At 49.0% G+C, this 25,616-nt stretch overlaps 1 protein-coding gene across 7 annotated transcripts in view; it reads left to right on the top strand.

Moving 5' to 3' along the window:
- Positions 1-25,616, top strand: part of RERE (arginine-glutamic acid dipeptide repeats) — a 173,832-nt gene that overhangs the window by 134,804 nt on the left and 13,412 nt on the right. For all 7 annotated transcript variants that reach the window (XM_063417493.1, XM_063417492.1, XM_063417488.1 and 4 more), the window contains one exon: positions 24,431-24,593. In XM_063417493.1, coding sequence (XP_063273563.1) covers positions 24,431-24,593 — 163 coding nt within the window. The remainder of the gene's footprint in view (positions 1-24,430; positions 24,594-25,616) is intronic.

The following is a 25,616-nucleotide window of genomic DNA, read 5'->3' as shown; positions in this document are numbered from 1 at the left end:
AGGAAGGTGCTGCTTTAATGTTGGATCAGTGTTAAGCTGCTCCTGCTCTGGAGAAAAGCCGTGAGATTTTTAAATGAAACCTCTGAAACTTCCTTGGGTTTCCACTGACCTGTCTGAAATGCTCCTTCTCCTCTATTTCCGTGTGCCTTTCTTCCTTTCATCCTCCCCTGGGTGGTTTCCCCTGAGCTGCAGCTGACACAGCTGATGAGCTGCCCTGCTCTCCTTTGGCTCCTGCTCAGCACCACTTCTGATTCCTCTTCAGGAGAAGTAAATTTTGGAGGCTTTTCAGTGACATGAACAGTTTTCAATAATTACTTTCATTTAAATTCCCATGTTGTGAGAATGAAAGGTGCACAGCTGGCAACAGTTTTCTTAACTATCTGGTTTGGCTTTAAATGGGGTTTTATTTCCCTCCCATCCACCCATTTTGGGATAATTTGCTAAAACTTTGCGATAATACAGGATTTTCTGAGTATTTAACATTCTGCTCTGAATTCTTTAGATGATTACACTGAGCTACTTGAATTTGAGAGTTTTAGAAGCACCAGCATTGTGATAGGCCTGAGATAAAGGTATTTAAATGCCTCCAAGGTTGGGGATTGCCTTTCTGTGTTCATGGAAACAGCTTAACTCCGTGCTGGCTTCGTGCAGGGGGTGAGCAGAGACAGGGAACGGGCAGGAGCTGGTGCAGGGCAGTGGCTCCATGGAGCAGGAGGGTGCCAGGGCTGGTGTCACCTTGCTGGATCCAGGGCTGGCTCTGCTCCTCAGCCTGTCCTTGTGCTGCTCTCAGGGAGCCTCAGGCTGCACTTGAGTTTGTTTGGGCTGTCCAAGGCCTCAGTCCCAGCAGGAGCAGGGCTGTTTCCCCCTGGGGGGGTCCTGCAGCCTGCTTTGGGGCAGGGGGGCTGTCTGACAGTGGAACCCCAGCCTGGTGTCCCCAGAACTGGGGATGTGTGCCTGTCCCTTTCCGAGGCTCAGGAGGGATGTCCTGGTGCCTGCCAGGCTGTCATCACGGCCTCTGCTTAAGCTGAACTGAGATTCTGGAGCCTCCTTGCCTCTCTTGGGGATGGGCCTGAGCACTTTGGGCCCTTTGAGAGCTGGGTGAGAGCTCTGGGGGTGTCCTGGGGCTCTCCAAAGGCTCCAGAGTTGCCCAAGGACAGTTCCTGGCACAGTGGCACGGTCCCTGTGCCCCCTCTGCTCCTGGCAGCCTCAGCTCCTCAGCAGGCCCTGCAGGAAGCCCAGGAGGAGGACAGAGGATCTTTGTGCAGGCACGCAGACTCACTCTGGGCTAATTTTGGGTTGAATTTCCCTGGTGAGCACATAGGTATCTGTGCTGTGTGTGATTTTTGGTTTGGCTGCTGAGCAAGGGATGACAGAGTGCAATCGAAAGATCTTGCCTCTGGGTGGATGCTCCTTTATTTAGCTCTAAAGCACAGGGTAAACAGGAGTTATGAATATTGGCTGTTTCCTGACATTGAAGTACCTGCAGTGTGCTGTATTTATGCACATAAGAACTAAATATGCATCATTTCTTTAGGAAAAATGGTCTCTCTTCTGATAGTAAAATCTTCCTCTTCAAATTAAATGCTGCTGGGACTTACCTCAGAGACTAAATAAGCTGTGCTCTGTTAATGTTAGGAGACAAAATGAGTGCAGTGTGAGCTTTCAGCATAAACTTCTGTTTAATTTTAGATTGGGGTTTAGATAAACAATTTTATTCTTGCCTCATTAATGCTTAATCTTGTGTTACATAATACACAATATTGGCTTCCTGAGTAGCTCTTAAATATAGTGCAAATGTGTAGTAGCTGAAAGGTCAGTGCAGTTACCATATGTGCAGGCTGGCAAGGTGGCTGTCCCCTCCGAGGACACACAGAGCCCTCCCCGTGTCACTCCTGATGGCAGCCAGCAGCCCCAGGAATATTTGTGCAAGGCTCTCCTGAGCATCTGAAAGGTAGAGCTTCTCCCTCGACACAATTGTTCACATAGCAGAGTGCCTTTGATCAAAGGAGGGGGATAATTAGATGAATATCTCTTGGTCTGTTGGTATAAAGTGATTACTTAGCCCTGCATTGGCTTTTTAATATTTGCATTTAGTGGTGAGCCGTGTTTGTAGCAGGAGCTGCGTTGTGGCTGTGGCGTGGGCTTTATCCCTGCTCTACTCTCCCCAAGGAAATCTGGTTTATTTGAGGCTATATTCCCCTAATGATGGAATATTAATACGGTGCAGTCAAGCCGTATTATTGCCTGCCTTGTCTTTGCTGCGGGAGCGTTCAGAGAGGGACAAGCTGTGGAAGCCTTTTCTGTTTGAAAGCTGAACCTTTTTCTTTAATAACTTGTTCTAGCCTGGATGCAGTCAGAGCTGAAATTTTCCATTAGAGTTTGAAGCGACTGCCAACATAAACAGCCACTGCCTCTTTTCATTTCATCCTGCTCGCTGCTGCTGCTTCCAGAGCGTGGCCATTGCAGGCACAGGGGTTTGCTCTTCTTCACACAGGGGCTTGTGGGCTTCACATTCCCCAAAAGATTTCAAATTATAGCTGAGACTTTTTTCTTTAGTCACAGCAAATATCCCACCGGGCTTCAGCCCGCTCAGAAAAAGGGGCAGAGGCAGCAGCTGCTTTCCTGTGTAAGTGAAACCACCGAATCATTTGCATAACAAACTCTTCTGGAAGGGAACGTGCTGCCTCTTTTTTTTTTTTGTTTTTCCTGTTTTCGTGAGCGTGGCTGTCTCCGCTGAGGGAGGACGAGCACGGCATTAATGTTTGACTCAAGGTGAGGCAGGGTGCTGAGGCAGCTCCCAGCCAGGCACTCACCAGGAGCAGGGTGGGGAAAGCCAAGGAATGTAATGAAATGCTGAGCTCATAGGAGCTGAGCTCAGATGGAGATATTCCTGAATTTAAGTGGCTCTGAGCTGAAGGCTGTTTGCAGAGGGATGTTCAGTGTGTGTGTTCACTGTGAGCTGCTTTGCTTTCAAAAGTTTAACTGTTAAACCTATTGCAAATGTCATAACTTTATTGGATAATAAACCAGGAGGTTTGGAAAGGTCTTTAAAGAGACATAAAGGTTTAACTCACACACACCGTGGTGTCTTTCTTCACCTCTAGAAGGGATTCCAGGTGTTCAGGTGAGCCACGGCTCCATGGCTCATACATGGCTCATGCATGGCTCATACATGGCTCATGCATGGCTCATGCATGGCTCATGCATGGCTCATACATGGCTCATACATGGCTCATACATGGCTCATACTGTGAATTCCCGTGTCCTGGAGGTGCCTCCTGCCTGGCTCTGAGCAGCCCTTTCACCTGTGCCACGTGTGTGCTTGTTGATTAATGATTGATTAATGATTGATTAATGACTGGCTCCAGCTTCCAAAGACCAAAATACCTTTCGCAAACCTGCCTGACTCAATTCCAGCTGAAGAGAGCAAAACCAACGAAAGAAAGTACCTAAAATATGCTTTGTTTTTGTTGTTTTTGTTTTAAATCTCTTAAGCGTTCTCTTAAGAGACTAAGAGGATTAATTTTCAGTTGTATCGTTTTACTTTTGTATTCCAAAGGTAATTTACAGCGTCATCAGCTCGAAAAATGAGCTGCTTGTTTGACTTTCTTCCTAAGAAACCCTCATAGATGGAGAGCATAAAAGCAGAAGGTGTGCTCACTGTGCCAGCTGGACTCTAGAATTGACTTTAGCATGGGCAATAAATCAGCTCTGCACTCCAGTGGCTTTTTTTATTATTTTACATTACAAGATTGGATCTCATTGTTTATTTTTCTCTGAAGGTTTAGAGGTAGGTAGGAGTAAAATATTGTTGCAAGTAAAAGAGGGCCATTAGGCAATTGCATTGAGTTCTGTCAGGGAGCCAGAAAGGACAATTTCTGCTTTGTAGGGAAAAGTCTGTAGTCAAAGATACAAGCCAAGATTATTTGGGTAATTGATACAGTATTGTCTGAGCCTTCCTCAACAACTGAGAGCACACAATGCTGCTCCTCAGAGTTCTGTTCCACTGCATTTTCCTTACTTTCTGTTTATAATTCACCATCCTAAGGAATTTCGGTTTGTTTATTTTCCTATTGTGAATTCTCTTTTGCATCTGTGCTGAAGGGTATGTGTGACTCCGGTTAAAATGCTTTTGTTCATCAACAGCTGTATATTTATTCTGGATTTTCTTTCCCTGTGAGAAAAACCAGCAGCTTTTCTTCTTCTCTGGCAGTTGTCAGATTGTATCAAATACTCAGACATCAACCCCGAGGTCCTGTGAATTGCAGGTGCATAAAGTAGGTGTCTGGTAAAGGATTTGAGCAGTTTATTTTCGTGGTTGAATGTCCCAGCCTGGCAAGACCCTTCTCCACGGCTGCCATGCATCAAACCCTTCCTGGTGTTTGTTCCCCATCCAGTCAGTGACTGGAGATGTGCTTCAAAACTTGAAAATGGCTTTCAGAAAGGCAAAAATAAACCAGGCATATCAGCAGCAGTGCTGTTTGCGGGACATCCTGTCCCAGAACAGGGCTAATGTTTTAAAATCTGGGTAACTCCTGGAAGAAATGAATCTGTATAATCCTGCCTGGGGACTGACTTCTGAAATGGCTTAGGAGAGAAACCCTCTCCAGGTAATCCTCTGTGTGCTGCTCACCGTGTGTATTTACAGCGTGTGAGACAGAGATTAGTTTCAAGAGCTGCTGCAGCAGTTTGCTTTGAATTTTCGAGTTCAAGGAGTAAATAAATACACACAGCTTGGACTTGTTGTGAGCCGTGTTCCAGGGGAGTCAGAGGAGTTCTGCAGAGCAGAGTTGGGTTCCTTAAAACACTCAGGGAGTTGTGCCTGGAATTGGGGGGTTCAGAGAGCAGCCACTTGGGGCAAGGGTTGTGCACTGGGTAAAAACCCCTCTGCTGGCAGAGAATGAAATGTTCTGTGAGTGTGCCTTGCTGCCACAGAGCGTGGAATGAACTTTAATTCTTCCACAGGAGGTCACTGGGCTCAGTCATCACCTCCTACCCTGATGGCCCAGCACCCACTGCCTTCCCCTGGCCCCAAAGCAGCCCCCAAACACATCAGTCACTCCTGAATATCCTGGAACTGGTATAAATAATACCCTGTGCTGCTGGAGCTGGAGAAAAGACAGTAACAACTCCACCAGACAGATGCACTCATTTTGTCAGTTTTGTTTCCAACCAGCTGGAAAAAAGAAACGGTGCTTGATTACTGGGGGGGGGGGGGGTTTGCTGCTTGTTTTTTTTCATGCCAAGGAAGACTCCCAGGAATTCCAGAGATGGTGGAATAAAGTGAGACTGGGGAGGTAGAATAGAGGCTGTGCCACAGGGAGGTGAAGCAGTTTGTGGATAGAACTGGCTCTGTAAGCGTAAGACACGTTTAACATCACACGTTGAAATCTGCTGCATTTGCTTTTGCTTTGTTTTTCCTTTCCATTCTGTATCTGAAGGAAAAACGCTTAGGAGTGTGATAAAATTCAGATTGTCAGGACATAAAGATGCTGGTGATTACTTCTAGGTGAGGGTGATGTCATTTTGGGTGAAGTTCTCCTGTTCTCTCCAGCACAGGGAAGGGAGGCTTTGTGTTCTGCAGGTTGCCAGGAGAGCTGTAAGTGTCAGCCAGAGCCCTGCACACCTGCACCACGGTGGATTTATGGATATGTGGGATGTGGAGGGGCTCCTTTCCCTGCCAGGAGGTGCATTAATGTCTCCTGGTATGTGGAAAAGCTGTGAAATGCTCAGCTTTGGGTTTCCTACTCGTGCTGGTGAGGAATAAGCACCTTGCAGGGCTGGATCCCCCATTTGTGGTGTTTTCCCTGGAGGCAGGAGGGGCTGCATCCTGCAGGACACAAATCCAGCCCTCCTTCCCTTCCTGCCTCATGCTGGTGCAGGTGATGCCACAGCAAACCCTGAGTGATCAGAGCAGGTTCCACAGAAAACCTTCTGCTCCTTTCATCTCTGTTTTAAATCCCAGGATGCTGATAGGCGTGTTTCCTTCTGATTCACATCTTGCAAGGTGAGGATTGGCAATTGCCCTTTTCTGTGCAAACTTCGTGAGCTCATGAGCTGGGGAGATGTAAGTGAAGGAGCTGCTGGCAGAGTAATTGCTGTATTTAGGAAACAGACAAAGTGTTACAGGAATGATGACAAAACCCCAGCTGCTGACGGGGGTGGTGGTTGGGAAATCCTTCCTGACTGGTCACCTGGGATGAGGAACATTGGCAGGGAATATTGTTTGTTTTACGCTACCAAACTCCTGTTCAGCAGGAAGAGATCTGGCATGGAAAAGGTGCTGTAAGTGCTTTTATTGCCATGGTGAAATAGTTTGTTCTTGGGTGGAGGAGTTGAGCTGGTCCTCCCCTCCCCCAGACGCTCGGTGGGCTCCCCTTTCCCTCGCAGTGCCCCTGACACAAACAGAGTTATTTTGTAGGACGCCTCCAGACCCTTCAAAGAGAGGAGAGCACATTCCAGGTTATAAACCAGCTCTGCTCCTGCAATCTGAGAATCCTCCCTGGTGTTTAACCCAGAGCCTGCTTTGTGCCTCTTGTGTAAAGCACCAGGACATCCCACAGGAACTCTTGATTTATTTTGCTAACTCTGCCCTTCTCTGTGGTTCACAAACCTCTAATGGGCTGTGAAGCTCCAAGATTTCTGAGTTGAACAGTAGAAGTTTTAAGAACCTCCTCTACTACATGAAAGGCTTAACACTTTCCACATGCTGGGTTTTTGGATCATGAAAAGCTGATCTCCTACAAATAGAGTTTGTAAAGCTGAGGCATCCTGGGCCAGGGCTGGTTAATGCTGTTGTGAAACTGGGGAAGGAAAAAAATGTAATGAAAACTCTGGGCTTTGGGCCAGCAAGGAAGATCTGATACAGTATACGTGTTTCTGTTGCCCTTTGTTACTGTTGAGTTTGATTAGCTTTGTTTCTGGTAAGTTTAATTACAGTTCTTTTTTATTTTTATGGCTAAGGAGGGGATCTTTGCCAAAGCTCAAGTCTTTCATTACCTCAGTTGCAGTGAGAGGGAGCTGGAGGAATAAATCATGCCACCTCCCCAACAAACAAGCCAAAGTAAAACCAAAAGAAACCCCACTAAGCTGTAAACGCAACCCTCTTCTCTCTCCTTGCCCTGTTCCTGCACTTTGCTACTTTGCATCTGTTATTTTCCCTTTCTGAAGTTGCTTTTAGGGTTGGGGGTGAGGTTACTTTGTGCAGTGTGTTGTTCTTGCCTGGGCAGGGTTCTTCACCTGTGGCTGTTGTGCTTCCCTGGAGCTTGTGTGGCTCCTCTGCAGTTTCTGTCACAGACAACACTTCCTCCCTGGATTCCTTCACTGCACACAGGAACACAGCTGGGATGGGAAATGGCTCAGAAACTGGAGAGCACAGTGGGCAGAAACAGAGGGGGTTGGTTTGGGTTTTGCCCTGCAAAACTGTGCCCGTTGAGATGTGATTAAAAATACGTGCCATAAACCTTGCTCAGTCTGGGCTCTGAAGGAGCATATGGAAAATCTCATTTCTCTGATCCCCACTGCTAAAGGAGCTCCAGACTGAGGAACAGCTCTGGGTTGTGTAACTGGACCTTCACCTTGCTGTGGAGACGTGATGGGGACAAAGGCCTCCCTCCCTCAGTGCTGTGCTAAACTTGTATTGATTTAACAATTCCACCTCATGTTCTTACTCTCTGCCTTTTGATGGGAGAGATTTTTTTTTCCTTGTTGTTGCCTGGCTTTAGAAAAACATCGCTTTTAGAGCTTCTGAAAAGAAATTGTCTGCTCACTGTGGGCATAAAACTCCCCTTCCTATCTGCCACCTGTGCATTCTGTATTAATGGTTTTGTTTCAGACAAATCACTGTGTCTTAAACTTGTAAGACTTCAAGAATGATGCAAATGATTTTTAGCTAAAGGATGAAGAGGAGAGAAATCTTGATGGTTTTAAGTAACCAGAGAGCTGTAACCCAGCACTGCCCAGGAGATATTTGGAAATCCTGCATTTGCTTTGGGAAGGTTTTATTTAACAGGAGTGTAGGACAGGACACTGTGAGCTGCTGTTTGTGGCTGCCCACTTGCCCCTCTCTCCAGAGCTGCTGAAACAAATCCACGGGGCCGGTCCGTGTCGGTGCAAATCCCCCTCCTGCAGGCACTCCTGTGCAGCCCTCAGCCCTGTTCACAGTCCTGAGTCACAGCTCGGCCTGCTGGCATTTACAGATTGCAACTGCACAACCTTTCATTGCTGCAGCAGTGGAGGAACACGTAGCAGATGCCTGTGAATCATCTCGGGAGAGCTGGGTTAGGTCTTCACGTCTGCGCCAAACCAGCCTTAAGGTTTCAGATTTCTTTGAGTTGCTGAAGTTCTGCTTTGACCTTTTCAAGGGAACTTACATAGCAAAGGTAGGGGAAATGTTTAAAACTGAGTTTGGCATTATGTTTGACTGCTTTAGTTGTCATCTCTGAGCTGAATTTGTGGATGGAATCCTGCAGGCTGTGGACAAACAGCATTTCTGGTGCACTGCCCAGTCTGGGTTTGCCATTCCACAAAGGTCATGTCAAAATGAGGGGAAAACCCCAAAACAAATCAGCAACAACAACAAACCCCAACCCAAACCCGGACTAGCAGGGACTTCATATTTTAGGAATTAGAGGTTCTGATTCTTCAGATATTCCTGCTTCAGTCTCTGCAGCAGTTCATGGTCTGTCCTTTGGTGGTGAGAAGAGCCCATGGTGTAACTTAATTCCCAAACACTTCAGTCAGTCTGCAGCTGGAGCTGCAGAGTTGGCATTGACAGCAGGACAGCTCTGAGGAGGGGCAGTTCTGGGGTGGGGATAATTCTGAAACACTCGTGGAAATCAGTGCATGGACATTGAGGGTCAGGCAGAGCAGATCCATCAGTGAGACCTGCAGGGTGTGAATGGGAGTGCCCAGGTGGGACAGGGACACCTGGACAGGCCATTCCCCCTGACTCCCCAAGGTCACCTGGATCTGCAGGAGAGCGTGGGGATTTCCACTTCCAGTCGTGGGCAGAGTTTGGAAAGGGCAGCAAGGAGGTGAGGAGTGGAGTCAGTGAGCTGCTGCCAGTGCTCTGTTGCCTCTGTGCTGTTTTGCCCTGTCTCCATCATAATTAATGTTGACGAGGCTCGCTCCAGGGCTGCTGGGCTCCTGGCAGCTCCGCTCCCCTGCTCCCCAGGGATCCCTTGGGATGATATCTGCCCTCAGACATGCAGGGAAATCAGCTGCAGGTCCCTGCACCTTTGGGCAGAGCTGACGTGCGCCCAGGAATGAGCTCCTGTGGTGGGCTCAGAGCCCTTCTGCAGTGGAGCTGTGCTCACCTGAGCCCCTCACCTGCCCTGGGCCCTGCTGCCTCTCAGGGCCGTGGGCTGCAGGTTTTCCTCAGCCTGCTGAGGAGCCCAGTCCCAGCAAAGGCAGGCAGTGAGCACAGCCAGGGCTCGGGGGTGTGTCTGACAATGGGGTGGTTTCAATTAGGAGCCCACTCTGCAGTAGCACAGTGTGATGGATTAGGGAACACAAAGAGCACAAACCTGTCCTGCTGCTTTGGGGCTCTCCTGGGGGGAAGCCTGATGGGCTCAGCAAGGAGGAGGGGTTTGAAATATAAAATACACCAAAATAAATACAGCCTAGCTGTTTTAATTCAGTTATATGTGATACTCACTTACAGACTTTTTTCCACCTTTAATGTGGTTTTGAAAACTTGAATTTTCATGGCTGCAGTGGAAACTTCTGCCTGTTTGAGCTGTGGTTATTGGGTGTTTGCTCAAGTGATTGACTGTAAGGAAATCATTTGTATTAGTTGCGGTTTGTTGGGGTTTTTTGTTTAGTTGTTAATTGCAAGGGGTATTTCTTTGTGTGTGCTCCCTGATCTCCTCCTCTTTTTTAAAGTTTTAGTATTTGTCTAGCTGCAGGTGTAGATCCAATGTGCCCATTTCACTGGAGTGTGAGGGTTTGCAGCGTTGCCCTGCTGTTCCCCTGAGGCAGCTCAGCTTCACTGGGATTTCACCAGCGCCTCAGGAGCTGCTCCCTGCTTTTCTCTCAGCGTTGTGTGTGGATGGGTGGGAGTGGGCTCAGACTCCTGGGTTATTCTGCTCCCCCAGGCTCCTGTTGTCTCCTTGGGACGCTGCTCAGCTCTGCTGTCACTGATGCTGCAGAGCCCAGGTGAGGAATTCCTCATCCCTGCAAAGTCCCATTCCTGTCCCGGATTCCCAGGCACTGTCTGAGGGTATTTTACATGCTGGCAAACAAGCACTGTGAGAATCCTTACATCCCTCAGCTGCCTGTCAGGTGTTTGTGGAGCCTCTTGAGTGTGTTTGTGTATGAAAGATTCATGGCACATTCTGAAGAGGTGGCATTGCTGCTGTGAAAAACAACACTGTGGAAAAATTCCACTCAGATTCCAGGGGTTTGGTGCATCGTTTTCAGTGTTTTCCCTTTTAGTTTTATCATTAGTACCATTTGCATGAACACAAGTGTCTTGATTTGCAGCTTTTGTTTCGTTCCCACCCAAAGATGCCACTTTTTGTCCTGTTTGCTGGGTAGCAGTTGCTGACAGCATTGCACAGACACAGGGAATCCTGGTTATCCTCACATCCCATGAGAATGGGCTGAATTCCAGATTGATTTCACATGTGAGGCCTAATAATAGAAATAATTAGAGGAATTGCTTGTTTACCTTACAAACAACACCTGCAAGGATGGACCAAAAGCAGATTCTGGCTTAGCAATGTTATTGTGATGAGTTTACTGAGGGGGAAAGCAGGAGAGTCGGAATTCCTTATGGAATGATATGTGAGACACTCAAAACATCCCCCGTGCTTACATGTGGGCAGATCAAGCATAGTAAAGTGGGATTTTTTTTGAGGAGAAAATAGCTTTTGTGGTGTGTCTTTCACATGGCACGAGGTTTCTTTTCCAGAGTTGTGTAATGTCTCAAATCCCTGTTATTGCAGGATCTGTGCCTTGCTTGTGGCAGCTGCTTGGGTCATTGGATGTGTTTGTAATTAAACAGGAACTGGCATCTGGAGTCTGTGTTTTTTTCCCAAGGCTGTGAAATTCGGGGTTTGTGGAGGGTAGAACCAGGAGGTACAAGTGTTCATCTCTGCAGGAAATGTTCCTTGTGTCCTGCCTGTAGTTGTTTGCTGGGCTTGGCCACGAGCCCAGGTGCTGTGTCAAACACTGCTCTTGTTTCACAAATGGAAATCTTCCACAGCCAGAAGGGAAAATCAGAATGTGTACCCCCCCAAATCCACTTTTATCACTCCAGTTTCTATACATAGACATTGCAGCCAATTTAGCACCCTGAACATCCATGTCAAGCTTTTTTTCCAGCACTCAGTTGTGCTTCTGGGACTCTGCATCTTTCTGAGGAATTTATTTAGGGTGTGATATTTTGCTGTAGTCAATGAAATCCAGAATGAAATGAAACTTTCTAACAGATGGAAGTTGTCGTGCTTTGTCTAGAACCACAGGATGGTTGGTTCGTTTGCAGGGGAAGTAAACCTGTTTCAGAAAAACAAAGTTTAAAGAGAAAAATGCAGTGGGGAATTTTGGCTATCAGGGATGAAGCAGAGCAGGATGTTTCTGTGTGCAGTTTTGTTTGCAGACAGTGCACGGGTTGGAGATTAATATTTCAACACTTTCAGAAACTCTGTGGCTGCAGCTTATCAGTTAATAACAGTTTGTCCTTCCAAGAGCCACACAAGTAGAAACATCAACCAGGCAGCTTCGCTGTCTCCCAGAGGAGGAGACCAACAAGTGTTGATGTAACATCTCCCTTCTGTAACATCTCCCTTCATCTCCCTTCTCCCTTCTGTGGTTTGAAGTTCCCCGTTCTGAGGGCTTCTCTCTCTGTTTCTGACACCTCGGTGCTGTGTTGAATTCCTGCTCTAATTAATCTGATCCTCCCTGTCCTGCTGGGCAGTGAGACAGGGCAGGGGTCAGTGGTGTCACCTCCTGTCTGTGGAGCTCCAGGGCAGGCCCTGTCCCTGTCCCCAGGGCTGATGGCACTGTCTGGCTGTCCCAGGAGGGAATCCTGAGCTCCAGGGGGAGACCGGGCAGTGTCTGTGTGAGGAACGGGCTGGTGGGGCTGGGCTGAGCTCAGGAGTCACAGCCCCAAGTCATGCCCCAAATTCCTGCTGCCTTTTTGCCTGAGCCCTGATTGTGGGGACCAAATTCACGTTCTGAGGGAGCAGCTGGGTTAATGCTGGCTGGAGACAGCAGGGCAGAACAGAGCTGGGAAGAACTGGTGATTTCTTTCATTTCTGAGCTCACTGTATAGGTATTATAGTGAGCTACAATGAATTGCTCTTCCTAATGCTGCTTTACAACTCTTAGCTTTGTCTTCTAGTTACATTTTGCTTGCTAAGGATTTTTCCTGACAGAAAGAATTTGAGACTGGAGGGAAGCAACAATAACTGAGGGATAAGCAGCTTACGTGGCAGTTCTTTGTGGTTTGGGGGTGGGGGGTTGCTTGATGTCCTGCTTCAATATTCCTCTTTTCTTATGTTGCTCTGATAAACAGGAAAACACTGAAATACCCCTCAACCTTCCACACTTAATCTAGAAAATCTCCTGGTTTAGGGAGCTGTTCTTGGAGAGCAGTAAAAGGAAAACAGCTGTTCAGGGACCAGATCTGGGAGGAACAGTCTGTTTAAAATCAGAGCTTAATGACAAGGACTCTGCTGAGAGGTTGTGTTTGCTTTGTCCATAACTCAGGGCAGGAGCCCGTCCTCCCTCACCCTCTTGGCGTGGGTGAGGTTTCAGTGAGAAGCTGCTGGTTTGTCTGAGTTCAGCTGACACTTTCCAGGTGTAAAGTGGATGAGATTCTTCCTCCATCTGGCCTGTTCAGATGTTGGACATCCTGTGCTAGTGATTTTTATTAAGAGGTCACATTGTGTCTGTCTTCAGCGTGGAATCAGAGGGGTTGGTAGTTTTCACTGTGGAATAACCAGGTGTGAGGACTTTTAAAATCATTGTTTCCAGGGGATTAAATCTTCCCATTCCTCATTAGCAATGAGGATAATTTTACAGAGTTTGTCTGCTGTGTATAATTCTCAGTATTTTCTGACTGCTGCTGTATTTGCAATAAACTCTTAAACCCCAGCAGCTCCCCCACGGGTCACGAGCTCGGAGAGGAGGAAGCTGTGTCAGGGAGGGGAGTGTGTACATTTGACAAGCCAGGCTTTGTGTGATTCAGCACAGATGTGTTTGGAAAACCTAAAACATCTGGTGCATGAAGTGTGGAATGCAGGTCAGTGGTCAGACACATCAGGAGTTCAAACAGTGCTGCTGGCACAGCTGCACTGCTGGTGGGTGTCACAGACCAAGTGGACCTTCAGTTCTGACTTCTGTATCTAAATAAAAGCAGTTACAAATGTGACATTTGAGAAACAAGTGGCTAATTCTTCCTCACCTCTCAGCTCTCCTTGCCCTATTGGAAATGGAAAGTCAGATCAAAATTTCATATTCAGTATTTTTGTTTATTTGAGTGGGTTTGTTTCTGTGGATTTGGGGTGTGTTGTCTTCTCAGTGTCCAGTACCTGGCAATATCAAACCTGCCAGTGCAGTGTAACCTGGGCAGGCCAGAGACAGCTCCACACGAGGAACCAAACAGAAGCAGCAGCTCTGATTAACAGGCAGGCAGCCCTTGGAGGCCCATAAATGCTGCAGGATTTACCTGGGGACTGGAACATTCTCCAGCCCATCCAAGGTGCCCCAGAGGTGCTGAGGGATGGTGTTCAGCCTGCACAGGGACCAGGGGGTGACTTAAACTGGGGCTTGACTGGCAACTGGGAGCTCCTGTGTTCAGTGCCAGGGGCTGCTCAGGTGAGCTCTGCAAAGGGAAATCACCACTGGAAATCCTTTTTTCCCATCAGCAAGGTGTCATCCATCTCACCCGGGGGGATTCCCTGGGCTTTGGGGTGCTGCTGTGGCTGCTGGGGGTGGGAATGGGGGGGTTATAATTGATCCTCTCCAGTATTTCAGTGAGGGAGCCCCAGGGTGATTGTGAGCTGCAGGTCGGTGTTTGCCATCCCCCAGCGAGCCCGGGACAGGAATGCAGGGATGGGAGAATTGATCCCAAGTGACCAGGGCAGGAATGCAGGGATGGGAGTATTGATCCCAAGTGACCAGGACAGGAATGCAGGGATGGGAGAATTGATCCCAAGTGACCAGGACAGGAATGCAGGGATGGGAGAATTGATCCCTAGTGACACTTCCCTGGGAATGGTGTACTTGAAATACCAACTGGAATTATTGCTGTGAAGTAGTCACCTAGCAGCAAAAACCAGCTCACAGTTACAGCTCAGGAAAGGTTTTGGTAAATATAGTTTGATTCTATTTGTAAAACTGGCATGATGAAATAATGAAAATGTTTTTGAAGTAGTAAAACTTCCTTAATAATTACAGGCCTAATTTCAGTTGTTGGGAAACAAATGAGCATCTGTACACCTTCCTGAGATGCAGGGGGATTAAGTTCCCTGCTGAATAGCAGAATTAAATTTTTAATACTTTGTTTAAACAGGAATTATGAAAGTAGACAATGCTCTGTCCTTGTGTCCGGAGTGTCCCTTTCTCATGCACATTCACAAATTGGCCTTTCACTTAAATTAATTAAAGCTGACATGAAACCACAACAACAGGCAGTCTGGGTGGCAGATGAAATGACCAAAATCTGTCAATATTTTTTTATTGGCTTGAGTATCTGATGGTTCTCGGTGTGGTTCTCAGCCCCTGTGCAGAATCCATGGAGCTGCTGTGGCTGAAGGAGCCATTCCCATTTCCTGGCAGCCATTACACGCTGCCAGCACAAAAACACTTCTTTCTTAACAGTCCTTTCCGAGGCTCAAAAATGGATTTTCCTCCCAGCCACTGTCATTCAATTATCACCTCAGGAAATGCACAGATATAACTGATGATCCCTTTCAAACATCCTGCGGTTTCCCACTCCTCCCATCCTTCATTTCCCTGCCTGCTCCAGTCATTAGATGTAACATTGCCCATGTATATTTTATAGGGTGACCCTGACGGCTGTCGCTTTGAGGATGTGCAGAGATAATAAGATTGTGCATGTAATGAAGGGCAGATAAATAGAAAAATGTTTACAGGATGGAGTGTGGTGGTTGGAAGTGCTTTATGGCTTCATGGCTGGCTTCTCCCTGACACAGCCCACAGAGCCACGGGGGCCTTGGCTTTAAGGAGTGAAAATGGGACGTGTCTCAGGCTCTGGGAAAGGTGGCCAGCAGGGAGATGGGGTTGTGTTCCACAACCTGAACTCCAGCAATACCCAATCAAGAAGCTTAATTATCGAGCTGGTGCAAAAAGAGAGTGCAGATCAAGGGATAATTGGCATTTCCATTGAGCAAATCTTGTTCTGGGTATTGTGCTGCTAAATTCTCATCGTATTGATGAGGAGGTGGAAGTGGAGTGGGAAAGACACAATCCAGTGCAGACAACGCCCTGAAAGCTTTCCTCAATAATGGCATTAATTTCCCTGGGTATTTATCCTGCTCTCCTTTTCTCCTGGTGTGAGTTCAGATATGGAGAACTTGCCCCTAACAAGAGGCTGACAGGGAGAAGCTGCCTGGGCCAGCTGGGAGCCCCAGGACTTTGCTGTGGGCTGTAAAATGGAACAGGAGCACTGCTGGCTCCAGGAAGCAGCACCTTGGGCCATCTCTGAGAGCCATTTCAGCTCTGCTGCTCAGAGCCACGTTGAGCTTCATTCCCTGGCCCTGTGTGTGGGCTCGGGGGTGAGAAGAGCCCAGCAGTGCTGCAGAATTGGGCTCTGCTGGAGGAGAACATCCCCCCTGTGCTGCGGATGGGCAGAGGCTGAGAGGTGTGAGCAGCACCAGAGGGGAGACTTAAATTATTAGAGATAAAGGTGGTCGAGAAAATCAGGATTTCCAATGCCAGAAATGTTGATAATGCAAGTTGCAAAGGGGAAGCTGAGTAGAAAATAAATACTGAACAAATGTGTGTAAGGCTGAGGTCCTTAAGTGTCCCTGTTGTGATAACCTGTGGTGGTTCAGCCCCAGGGATGCTCCTGGGATGTTCCTGGTGACCCTGGCAGTGCTGCCCAGGCCTGGGGAGCCACCACTGCCACTGCTGAGGACAGGCTCCAATAATTAATAATGGATGCAGCCAACAGTGTGTGAGTTCCTGTGGGGATTGGGAACTCTGTTGATTAACAAAGAGGAGTCTCTGGAGGAGGAAGCCTTAATTACAAAAGCTTTTTTTCCATTCTGGCCTGACAGAGAGGGGCGGCAGCTTTTAACTGGGGCTCAGCCTTAAAACAATGCCCCAGTGTGCTTTGCATTTGTTCTGCAGAACTGTTAAAGCTGTACTTAAATCCCTAAAAATGAAGGGAAAAAAGAATTGTTTGCGTAGAGCCGATAGTGAGAATAAGTTCCATAAAATGTTAATTATCTTATTTGCTGCCAGTTTGTGCAGCCTTAATTACAAACACTGGAAAAGATGAACAAATGAACTGCATGGAAATGTGAGTTAGATGTGGCACAGAGAGAAGTTACTGGTGTTTTTTGAGGGATAATTTGATTTCTCTGTGGTTTGCTAAAGCCATAGAGGCGGGAGTGAAACAGGGATGTAAGCTGTAAGAAAGAGCAGCTTGTGCTGAGGGCAAAAGGAAAGTGAATGGTGAGCACTCGGCCAGTCCTGTGCTTGATAAGGATGGATAAGCCTGTCCAGTAGCCTGGGTTGGAATTATGAAGGAATTTCAGAGGCTGTCAGTGTTGGAGCCGCTCACAGAGTTGGAGGTTAATCGGCACAATTGTCCTTCCCACTCAGGATTGATCTCGGCCAATTTATAAATCTTGTGTCTCTCTGTCTCCCCACACCATAAAACTTCAAAAGGATGTGCTGGGACTTAATTTGTAAAACTTCATTGGCTTTGTCATCAAATGGAAGATGCTGTGCAGTGGTGGAGCGTTGCTGTGTTACTGCAGATAATGTGAGTTTTGAAGGAGAGATTATTTACATCCAGCTCATGCATTCCTTTCCTTTTCCCCCCGACTTTGCAGTCCCTGCTCTGACTCTCTCCTCTGACAGTGATTCCGTTCCTCACCCGTTGTGTGGAAGAGTTAAGAGGAGTTAAGAAGGGCAAATGCATTCTCCTGGGGCAATTACAGAAGTGTGACCTGTGTGTTTAGGTGACATGCACAGTGAAATTATTCTAGTCTCTTCACTGCTTGAGGAACTGGGGAGTGAAATCTTCAGGTTCCAAGCTTATTTTAGCACTCCCAGGAGTGCCCCAGTTCTCTCAGGACCTGTGGCAGCTCTTCAGACAGAATCTTCATCTGTAGGAGAGGGGAGCTCCTCTTCCCCTGGTGAGTGGAGAACTAAGCAGAGTACCAGTACTCATGTAGCAGAAACAATTAGAAAGCATAAAGCTCTATCTAACTGCTGGTTTTTTCCACAACAAAATGAAATCCAGAAGATGCAGATGGAGCCTCGGCTGGGTTCCCAGGAAATTCTGTGACTGTTCCTGTGCTGGGAGTAAATTGACAGCATAAAACCCAAGGAGTCAGCCTGGGTTTGTTACACACCTGTCTCCTCTTTGGATTCCCACTTGCCCAGCCTGTTTGCCAGGAGTTTCAAATAAAAAAATGAAAGCAAGGAGCTGAACCTTGCTGAGTGCAGAGCAGGGAAGCAGTGGGGGGCAGCCGATCCCCCAAAGCTGGAGGAGGAGACGGGGCTGTGCTGCCATCCTGGAGATAACAAATGGCCAGAGGAGCTGCAAGGTAAAACGGCTGTGCTTCAAAAACCTGCCAGGGAACCGAGACCTGCAGGGGATTCCTTAGAGAGCATCCTGCCATTTTTAATGGGCATTTTTGTAGTGTTAAGTAAAATATTGCTTGATTTTTAAAAGCCTCTCTTAAAACCTCAGTAATGCGTTAGAATATGCAGGATTCCTGTGCACCCAAGGTGGACATTAATCAGTGCTACTGAACAAGCTGCTGAGACTTACTGCTTAATTAGAGCATGTGCAAACCTATTTGTCATGGCTGGCAGAGGCACCGAGCCCGAGCTCTGCACTGGAGGAATGGCCAAGTTCAGCTGCTGGAGCTGCTCACAGCTGCTGCTGTGGGCTCCCAGTCCTTCAGCTCGGTCACACCAGCAGGAGTTGCACCTTTTCTCTCTCTGGGAGGGGATTCATGAGAAGAACCAGCCATGGAGTCATCAAGGCTGGAAAAGCCCTCCAAGATCATCGAGTGCAGGGTTTAACCCAGCCCTGCCACGGTCCCCACTGAGCCGTGTCCCAGGTGCCACATACACCTGTAAGGGAATGTCCCCAGTGCCACATACACCTGTATGGGGAATGTCCCCAGGTGCCACATACACCTGTAAGGGAATGTCCCCAGGTGCCACATACACCTGTAAGGGAATGTCCCCAGGTGCCACATACACCTGTAAGGGAATGTCCCCGGTGCCACATACACCTGTAAGGGAATGTCCCCAGGTGCCACATACACCTGTATGGGGAATGTCCCCAGGTGCCACATACACCTGTAAGGGAATGTCCCCAGGTGCCACATACACCTGTATGGGAATGTCCCCAGTGCCACATACACCTGTAAGGGAATGTCCCCAGGTGCCACATACACCTGTATGGGCAGTGTCCCCAGGTGCCACATACACCTGTAAGGGAATGTCCCCAGGTGCCACATACACCTGTAAGGGAATGTCCCCAGGTGCCACATACACCTGTAAGGGAATGTCCCCAGTGCCACATACACCTGTATGGGCAGTGTCCCCAGGTGCCACATACACCTGTAAGGGAATGTCCCCAGGTGCCACATACACCTGTATGGGCAGTGTCCCCAGGTGCCACATACACCTGTATGGGCAGTGTCCCCAGGTGCCACATACACCTGTTTGGGGAATGTCCCCGGTGCCACATACACCTGTAAGGGAATGTCCCCAGTGCCACATACACCTGTTTGGGGAATGTCCCCAGGTGCCACATACACCTGTAAGGGAATGTCCCCAGTGCCACATACACCTGTTTGGGGAATGTCCCCAGTGCCACATACACCTGTATGGGCAGTGTCCCCAGGTGCCACATACACCTGTAAGGGAATGTCCCCAGTGCCACATACACCTGTATGGGCAGTGTCCCCAGGTGCCACATACACCTGTATGGGGAATGTCCCCAGTGCCACATACACCTGTATGGGGAATGTCCCCAGGTGCCACATACACCTGTATGGGCAGTGTCCCCAGGTGCCACATACACCTGTAAGGGAATGTCCCCAGTGCCACATACACCTGTATGGGGAATGTCCCCGGTGCCACATACACCTGTAAGGGAATGTCCCCAGGTGCCACATACACCTGTTTGGGGACACAGGTGGATGGTGCTCCCCCCCTGCCCTGGCAGCCCCTTCTGTTTGCACTTTTGGGGTGTGAGATGTGTGATGGAAGGGATGGATATTTGATGGAAGGGATGGATATTTGGTGGAAGGGATGGATATTTGATGGAAGGGATGGATATTTGGTGGAAGGGATGGATATTTGATGGAAGGGATGGATATTTGATGGAAGGGGTGGATATTTGGTGGAAGGGATGGATATTTGGTGGAAGGGGTGGATATTTGATGGAAGGGATGGATATTTGGTGGAAGGGATGGATATTTGGTGGAAGGGGTGGATATTTGATGGAAGGGATGGATATTTGGTGGAAGGGATGGATATTTGATGGAAGGGGTGGATATTTGCAGTTTTGTCTCCGGGCAGTATCCAGGGTTGTTCTGTGAGGCTGTAGGAGCCACAGTGACCCTGCCCCGCACTGCCATGATCCAAACCCGTGTTCCTGATCCTGCCCTGCAGCCCATGCTGGGACCCAGCCTGTGCCAGGGGATCAGTGGAGGAGGGAAGCACTGGAGACTGTTTTTACTGCAGGACTTTACAAGAGTATTAGCTAAATTGAGTTGACTTAATAAAATCTTGAGGCATTCCAGAAAGATTGTGAATTCATTAAGGCCACAGCTGGACAATCTGTTCCCCCTGCTCTGCCATGGCTGGTTACAGCCATTGAGGAGTGCTGTCATTTACCTTCTCTCTTTCATTACAGCAAAGCTATTCCCCTCCCCCATGATTTTTTTTTTTCCTGGCAGAGCTCGGCTCTGGGGAAATTAAACAGCAATTATTGTGTTTGCTCACTGTGTTATACCCTAACAGATACTCGAAGGGAAGTTGATGTGTGTGTGATTGGCTTGCACAGGAGCTGTGCTGCTGCAGGGCTGTCAGAACCTCCCTGTCCAGGGATGCACACCCAGCCCTAATCCTTTGTTTACCCTGGGCAAGACTAAACACAACCACGGGGCACGGCTCGGGTTGTGGATTTGGCATTTGAGAGCTGCTGATAAGAAGGAAGCAGGGCTTGCTGAGGGTGTGCAGGTGGGGGTGATGTGCTTGGGGCAGGGATTGAGCTGGGAGAACACAGAGGTGAGAGGGGAAACAGTGGCAGAGGCAGGGGAGAGCTGTCCCCTGGCAAGGACAGTCCCCTGCTCGAGTCCCCTGCTCACCTCTCGGGCAGGTGAGGGCTGGCACCACTGCAGGAATTCTGCAGAGAAACCTCCCCTCTGTGAGCTCCTGCGAGAGGGATCTGAGCCACATCTTCCTCTGCAAAAATAATCTGCAGAACAGAGCTAAAAGGAGATGAAGTGTGACTTTTTTATATGCACCTACAACGTGGGGTGAAATGGCCTTGGCAGGAGGAAGCAGGAGACTTGAGTCGTGAGCTGGGAATGTATTTCAGAATTGGTGAAAGCTGAATTGTGTTTTTTACTGAGGAACATAGTCCCCTCTGCCTTGTGAAACTTGGGAATGTAGGTGTTCCCAGGGAAATGTGGTGCTAAAAGCCTGAATAATGCTTCTCATTTTGCTTTATTCGTGTTTGGGACAGTTAATCAGATGTTAACATGGGGCCATGGAGTTGTGTGTGCAGGAAGAAAGAGGTGGTGGCGGATCAGGTGAGGGTGAGGCTGCTGTGAGCAGGAAGGGAGCCAGGAATGCTGGAAGGGAAAGGAATCTTCTCCCCACACTGATGGAAAAGAAAAAGCTGGGCCTTGGGGTTGGTTTGGGAGGGCACTAAGAGCATCTTCCATGGATGGGGCACACTGCAGTCACCCTAATTAGGGAATTAATTTTATCTCGTTAGAGGGGTGTAGCTGCCCCCTAAGCTGGGCCAGCCCCATGGTGACACGAGGGGTGGCTCAGGCTGCCTTCACTTGGCTTTTCTGGGTTGTAGCAATAACCAGCCTGCACAGGGCACCCAGAGGAGGAGGACGGTGTGTGCAGGCGCTGGCCCCGCAGGATGGGCTGGTAGCCACAGAAAGCTTTGGAGCAGCCGGGGCAGGGCTGGCCGGGCTGTGGGATGTGCTGACGGCGAGACCTTGTGGTGAGTGAGGTGAGATCAGAGAACAGAGTGATCATTACAGGCCATTCATGTCACAGCCCTCATGCCTCTCTGTTTGCTTGCAAGCAAAACCAGCAGCTAATTTGCAAGGCAGCCTTTTGTCCCAGGGCCTTTGATCAATGCTGGCCTGTGTTAATGTTTCAGGAGCCTATTGATTCCTGCAGCAGCTTTTGTTCCTGAATTTATGTGCCCTGGCTTTCAGCGGCACGCACTGTGCATGTTTGATTAAAGCTCATTTGACTTCCTTGCAGTGAGGCTGGAAGCTGTTTTTGCTCCCTGTTTGGGGAACCGAAGCTTGCCTGACTCAGTCCTTTGTGCCTCACTTGTGCCACCCATGCAGGCAGCGGGATGTGGGGCTGTGAACCCGCCCAGCCCTGAGTGCCTCGGGCAGGCGGTGACATCCTGGGGAGCCGGGCAGCTCGGGGGATCCTGCCTGGAACTCCTGCAGGGGATCCTGCCTGGAATTCCTGCAGGGGATCCTGCCTGGAATTCCTGCAGTGGGCACGGTGTTACATTCTGTGTACATTACATTCTGTACGTACATTCTGTGTGTGCTCCCCTCTGGCTTCCCTCTTTCTCCCAGAGCCCTTTGCTGAGTGCTGCACTTGTGCAGTCTGACCATGAATTGGAAGTACAGGATATTCTTTAGTCCTTTAATCTGTCCAGATTTTGTAGCTGGGCTAAAACTGGTTTTTGAATAAATAGACTTTGACTTCATCTTTATCCGTGTGCAGTTGTGACTGCACTTCTGAGTGAGTCTCAGGGGGAAAAAGCATTATGGTCAAGAGGTTGGCATTTTCTATAAATATCCACCACTTCTTTTTTAGTTTGGTTTATGATCTGCATGTATAAGTTGTTAAACTTCCCTTGGGACCTGATGGCTTTGCAGTGGGTAAATGGAGCTCTAATAGGTTCCCATTCCCTGTTTTACGACGGGAGGAGAACAGATTGGTTTGTGCTCTGCTGTTGCCGTGTGTCAGGGGACACATCAATTCACTGACATAAACACAGGGGATTTACTGACTGGCTCCTTGGTGCTGACACCTTCAGATTTGATACAAATGAATTTATAGGTAAAAAATGACTGGTTTCGTTTGCAAGAGTCTCTCTGCCTGTGCAGAGCATTGCAGAAGCGTCCCTGCAGAGCCCAGCCTGGCTCCTGGCACAGGCTGTCCCCAGGTGGGCAAACAGCTGCCCTGGGTGGACTTTGAGCCCTCCCCGGGCTCAGGGAAAGGTGTTTGTGAAGCAAACACGTGCAGGGAGCAGGGCAGGAGCAGGGCAGGGTGCAGGGCTCAGAACTCCTGGGCTCAGTTTCCTGTGCCTTGCGTGCTCATCACCAGCCAGCTTCAGATTCTCTGCAGGAAACACTTCTTTAATATTTTTAGTAGGGCTTTTGTCCTTCAGAATCAAGAATTGTAGGTAACGTTTTGCCCACTTGCTCCTCCTCACCAACCATCACTCGGAATATAGGTTATTTTAATATATAATACACAAACTGAGGTCCATGGTGGGGACGAGTAGCATCATCAGATAAAAAATATCTGTTCTGCCTGTTGGCAGAAATCACAGTTGTGGTCATGTTCTTTCTTCTGGGGTTTCTATTTTTAAATTAGGCACTGGTAAAATTCTTAAGTGTCTTAAATGTCAGCAGTTAATGTCTAGAACAACATCCTCCCTTTGTCCTCGGAGTGTTTCAGTGGTGCAGGTATTGGTTGTGGCTGTAATTGCTTGTTTGGGGCCCTGGGGAGGGTTTGGATTCAGGCAGGGTCGTTATTGGAGTTAACTCCTGCTCTCCCCGGAGCAGGGGCTGCAGGATTTCCCCACGGAGGCAGCAGGCTGAGGTTATTTGATCACATAAAACTCAGTTCAAAGAAACCCTTTTTGTGGGCAATTCAGGTATGTTTGTTCTGATGTTGATTTTTTTCAAGGAGCTGGTTAGAACTTCTCCGTTTTCCTCTTGCAACTTGAAAGCAACAACACCTTTTACCTTAGAGGCAGACAAGTGGCCAGGAAATGATGAGGTTTCAAAGTAAGAGAAAAGAGATTAAAACCACATGCTGTTCTTTGGTTCAGCATTGCATCTGCAGGTTTGAATGGCAGCTGCTGCACTTCCTGAACGTAAGCCAGATTCATTATGCTGTGAAATTATCACTCATTTCTCTAGGTGTGCTCTTTTAACTGCTTAATTAATTTAGATGTGGGTATATATATTCAAATTAAAACACGATTTAGTGCGGTAGGGTTGTGTTACGGTTATAGACTTGTTGTTGAACATGTTTTTACTCAAACTTTCGGCTCCTTACACAGGAATATTGAATAATACCTGTCTGTGGAATGTAGGTTGACAAAATGGCAGAGTTTGTTTGGGCTGAGCCTGTTCTCTCTGTGGCCAGCAGGGGTTGTGGCAGGTTTGGGGTGGTTTGGGGCAGGTTTGGGGCAGGATTGGGGTGGTTTGGGGTGGTTTGTGGCAGGTTTGGGGTGGTTTGTGGCAGGTTTGGGGTGGTTTGGGGCAGGTTTGGGGTGGTTTGGGGTGGTTTGGGGCAGGTTTGGGGTGGTTTGTGGCAGGTTTGGGGTGGTTTATGGCAGGTTTGGGGTGGTTTGTGGCAGGTTTGGGGCAGGTTTGGGGTGGTTTGGGGTGGCTGTCAGAGCTGGGCAGAGCTGAGGAGCAGAGGTGTCAGGCAGTGCTGACAGTGACACAAGGGCACCCTCTTCTGAAGCACTGCCCACAGCAGCAGCCAGGTGGAGGCTGGCTCTGGTGCTTCCCAACCTCTTTCCTTTCCTAGGGGAGGAGTAAAAGCATTTATTTACTTATTTTCCTCCTCTGCAAAAGCAGGCAAGAAATAATGAGGGGTTTTTTTGTGTCTCACCTAAATAATTCTCTTTTCTGCCTGAAATACGTCCTGATTCTTCCTGGAAAAATCCCTGTGCGCACACAAAAAACCAAAGCTGCCAGGTCGGGTTTGCACGTGCCCCTAACACGCGTGTTTGTGTTTGCAGGGGGAGCTGATCACCTTCTATTACTACTGGAAGAAGACGCCCGAGGCGGCGAGCTCGCGCGCGCACCGGCGGCACCGGCGCCAGGCCGTGTTCCGCAGGATCAAAACCCGCACGGCCTCCACGCCCGTCAACACCCCCTCCAGGCCCCCCTCCAGCGAGTTCTGTGAGTGCAGGCTGGGCAGGGGGCTGCCAGGCTGGGCACGGGGCTGCCAGGCTGGGCACGGGGCTGCCAGGCTGGGCACGGGGCTGTGTGCAGGCTGGGCACGGGGCTGTGTGCAGGCTGCAGGCTGGGCACGGGGCTGCAGGCTGGGCACGGGGCTGCCAGGCTGGGCACGGGGCTGCCAGGCTGGGCACGGGGCTGCCAGGCTGGGCACGGGGCTGCCAGGCTGGGCAGGGGGCTGCCAGGCTGGGCACAGGGCTGTGTGCAGGCTGCAGGCTGGGCAGGGGGCTGCCAGCTGGGCACAGGCAGCAGCAGTGGTGCAGGGGACAGCAGGGAAATGGAGCTGGGGCAGTGCCTGCTCTGTTCCTGCACTGTTCTGCTGGGGTGTGGGAGGTGGCTTTGATCACCCAGTGCTTTGTGCAGTCCTTAAACGTGAGAGCATCCTGTAAGGGTGGAAATGCTGCCCTGGACTGGACTCCCCTACTCCTTTTCTTGGTGTTGTGTTGTATTTTCTCCAGGCTTATTACAGTAACAGGAATTGGAAAACACAGAAAATACAGAAAGAAGGAGGGAAATCCTCCATGCCTTTGGAAGGAGGTCCCCTCCATCCTTCTGGGTGACTCCTGCTCAGCTCCTGCTGAGCTCAGACTGTGCTGCAGCCAGCACTGTCTGAGGGAGCCTTGGAGGAACATTGGCCTTGCCTGGAGCAGAAGTTTTTAAACCAAGAGCAATTCCCCCAAGCAGTGCTGTGCTGCCTTGCACAGGGTCTGTATGGGAATAGAAACCTTTGCCCATATGGGAAAGGTTTGTTACCCTGTGAGGGTTAAGTGTGTCTGAACACACGTGCCCCATAGAAAAGGGGCAGTGGAAGGCAGAGTGGCAGATGTGAGAATGAACATGGGCAGGTGGGGGCTGTGCTGGGCAGACAGGACACACAATTCCAGCCAGGATAGAAGGGAGAGGGCAGGAAAGGGCTGGGAGCTTTTCCCTGCTGAGCTGCTGGGATTTACTGTGATCTCACAAGGA

Source organism: Prinia subflava, chromosome 21 (genome assembly GCF_021018805.1).
Source record: "Prinia subflava isolate CZ2003 ecotype Zambia chromosome 21, Cam_Psub_1.2, whole genome shotgun sequence".
Lineage (NCBI taxonomy): Eukaryota > Metazoa > Chordata > Aves > Passeriformes > Cisticolidae > Prinia > Prinia subflava.
This window is presented reverse-complemented; position numbering and strand designations above follow the sequence as displayed.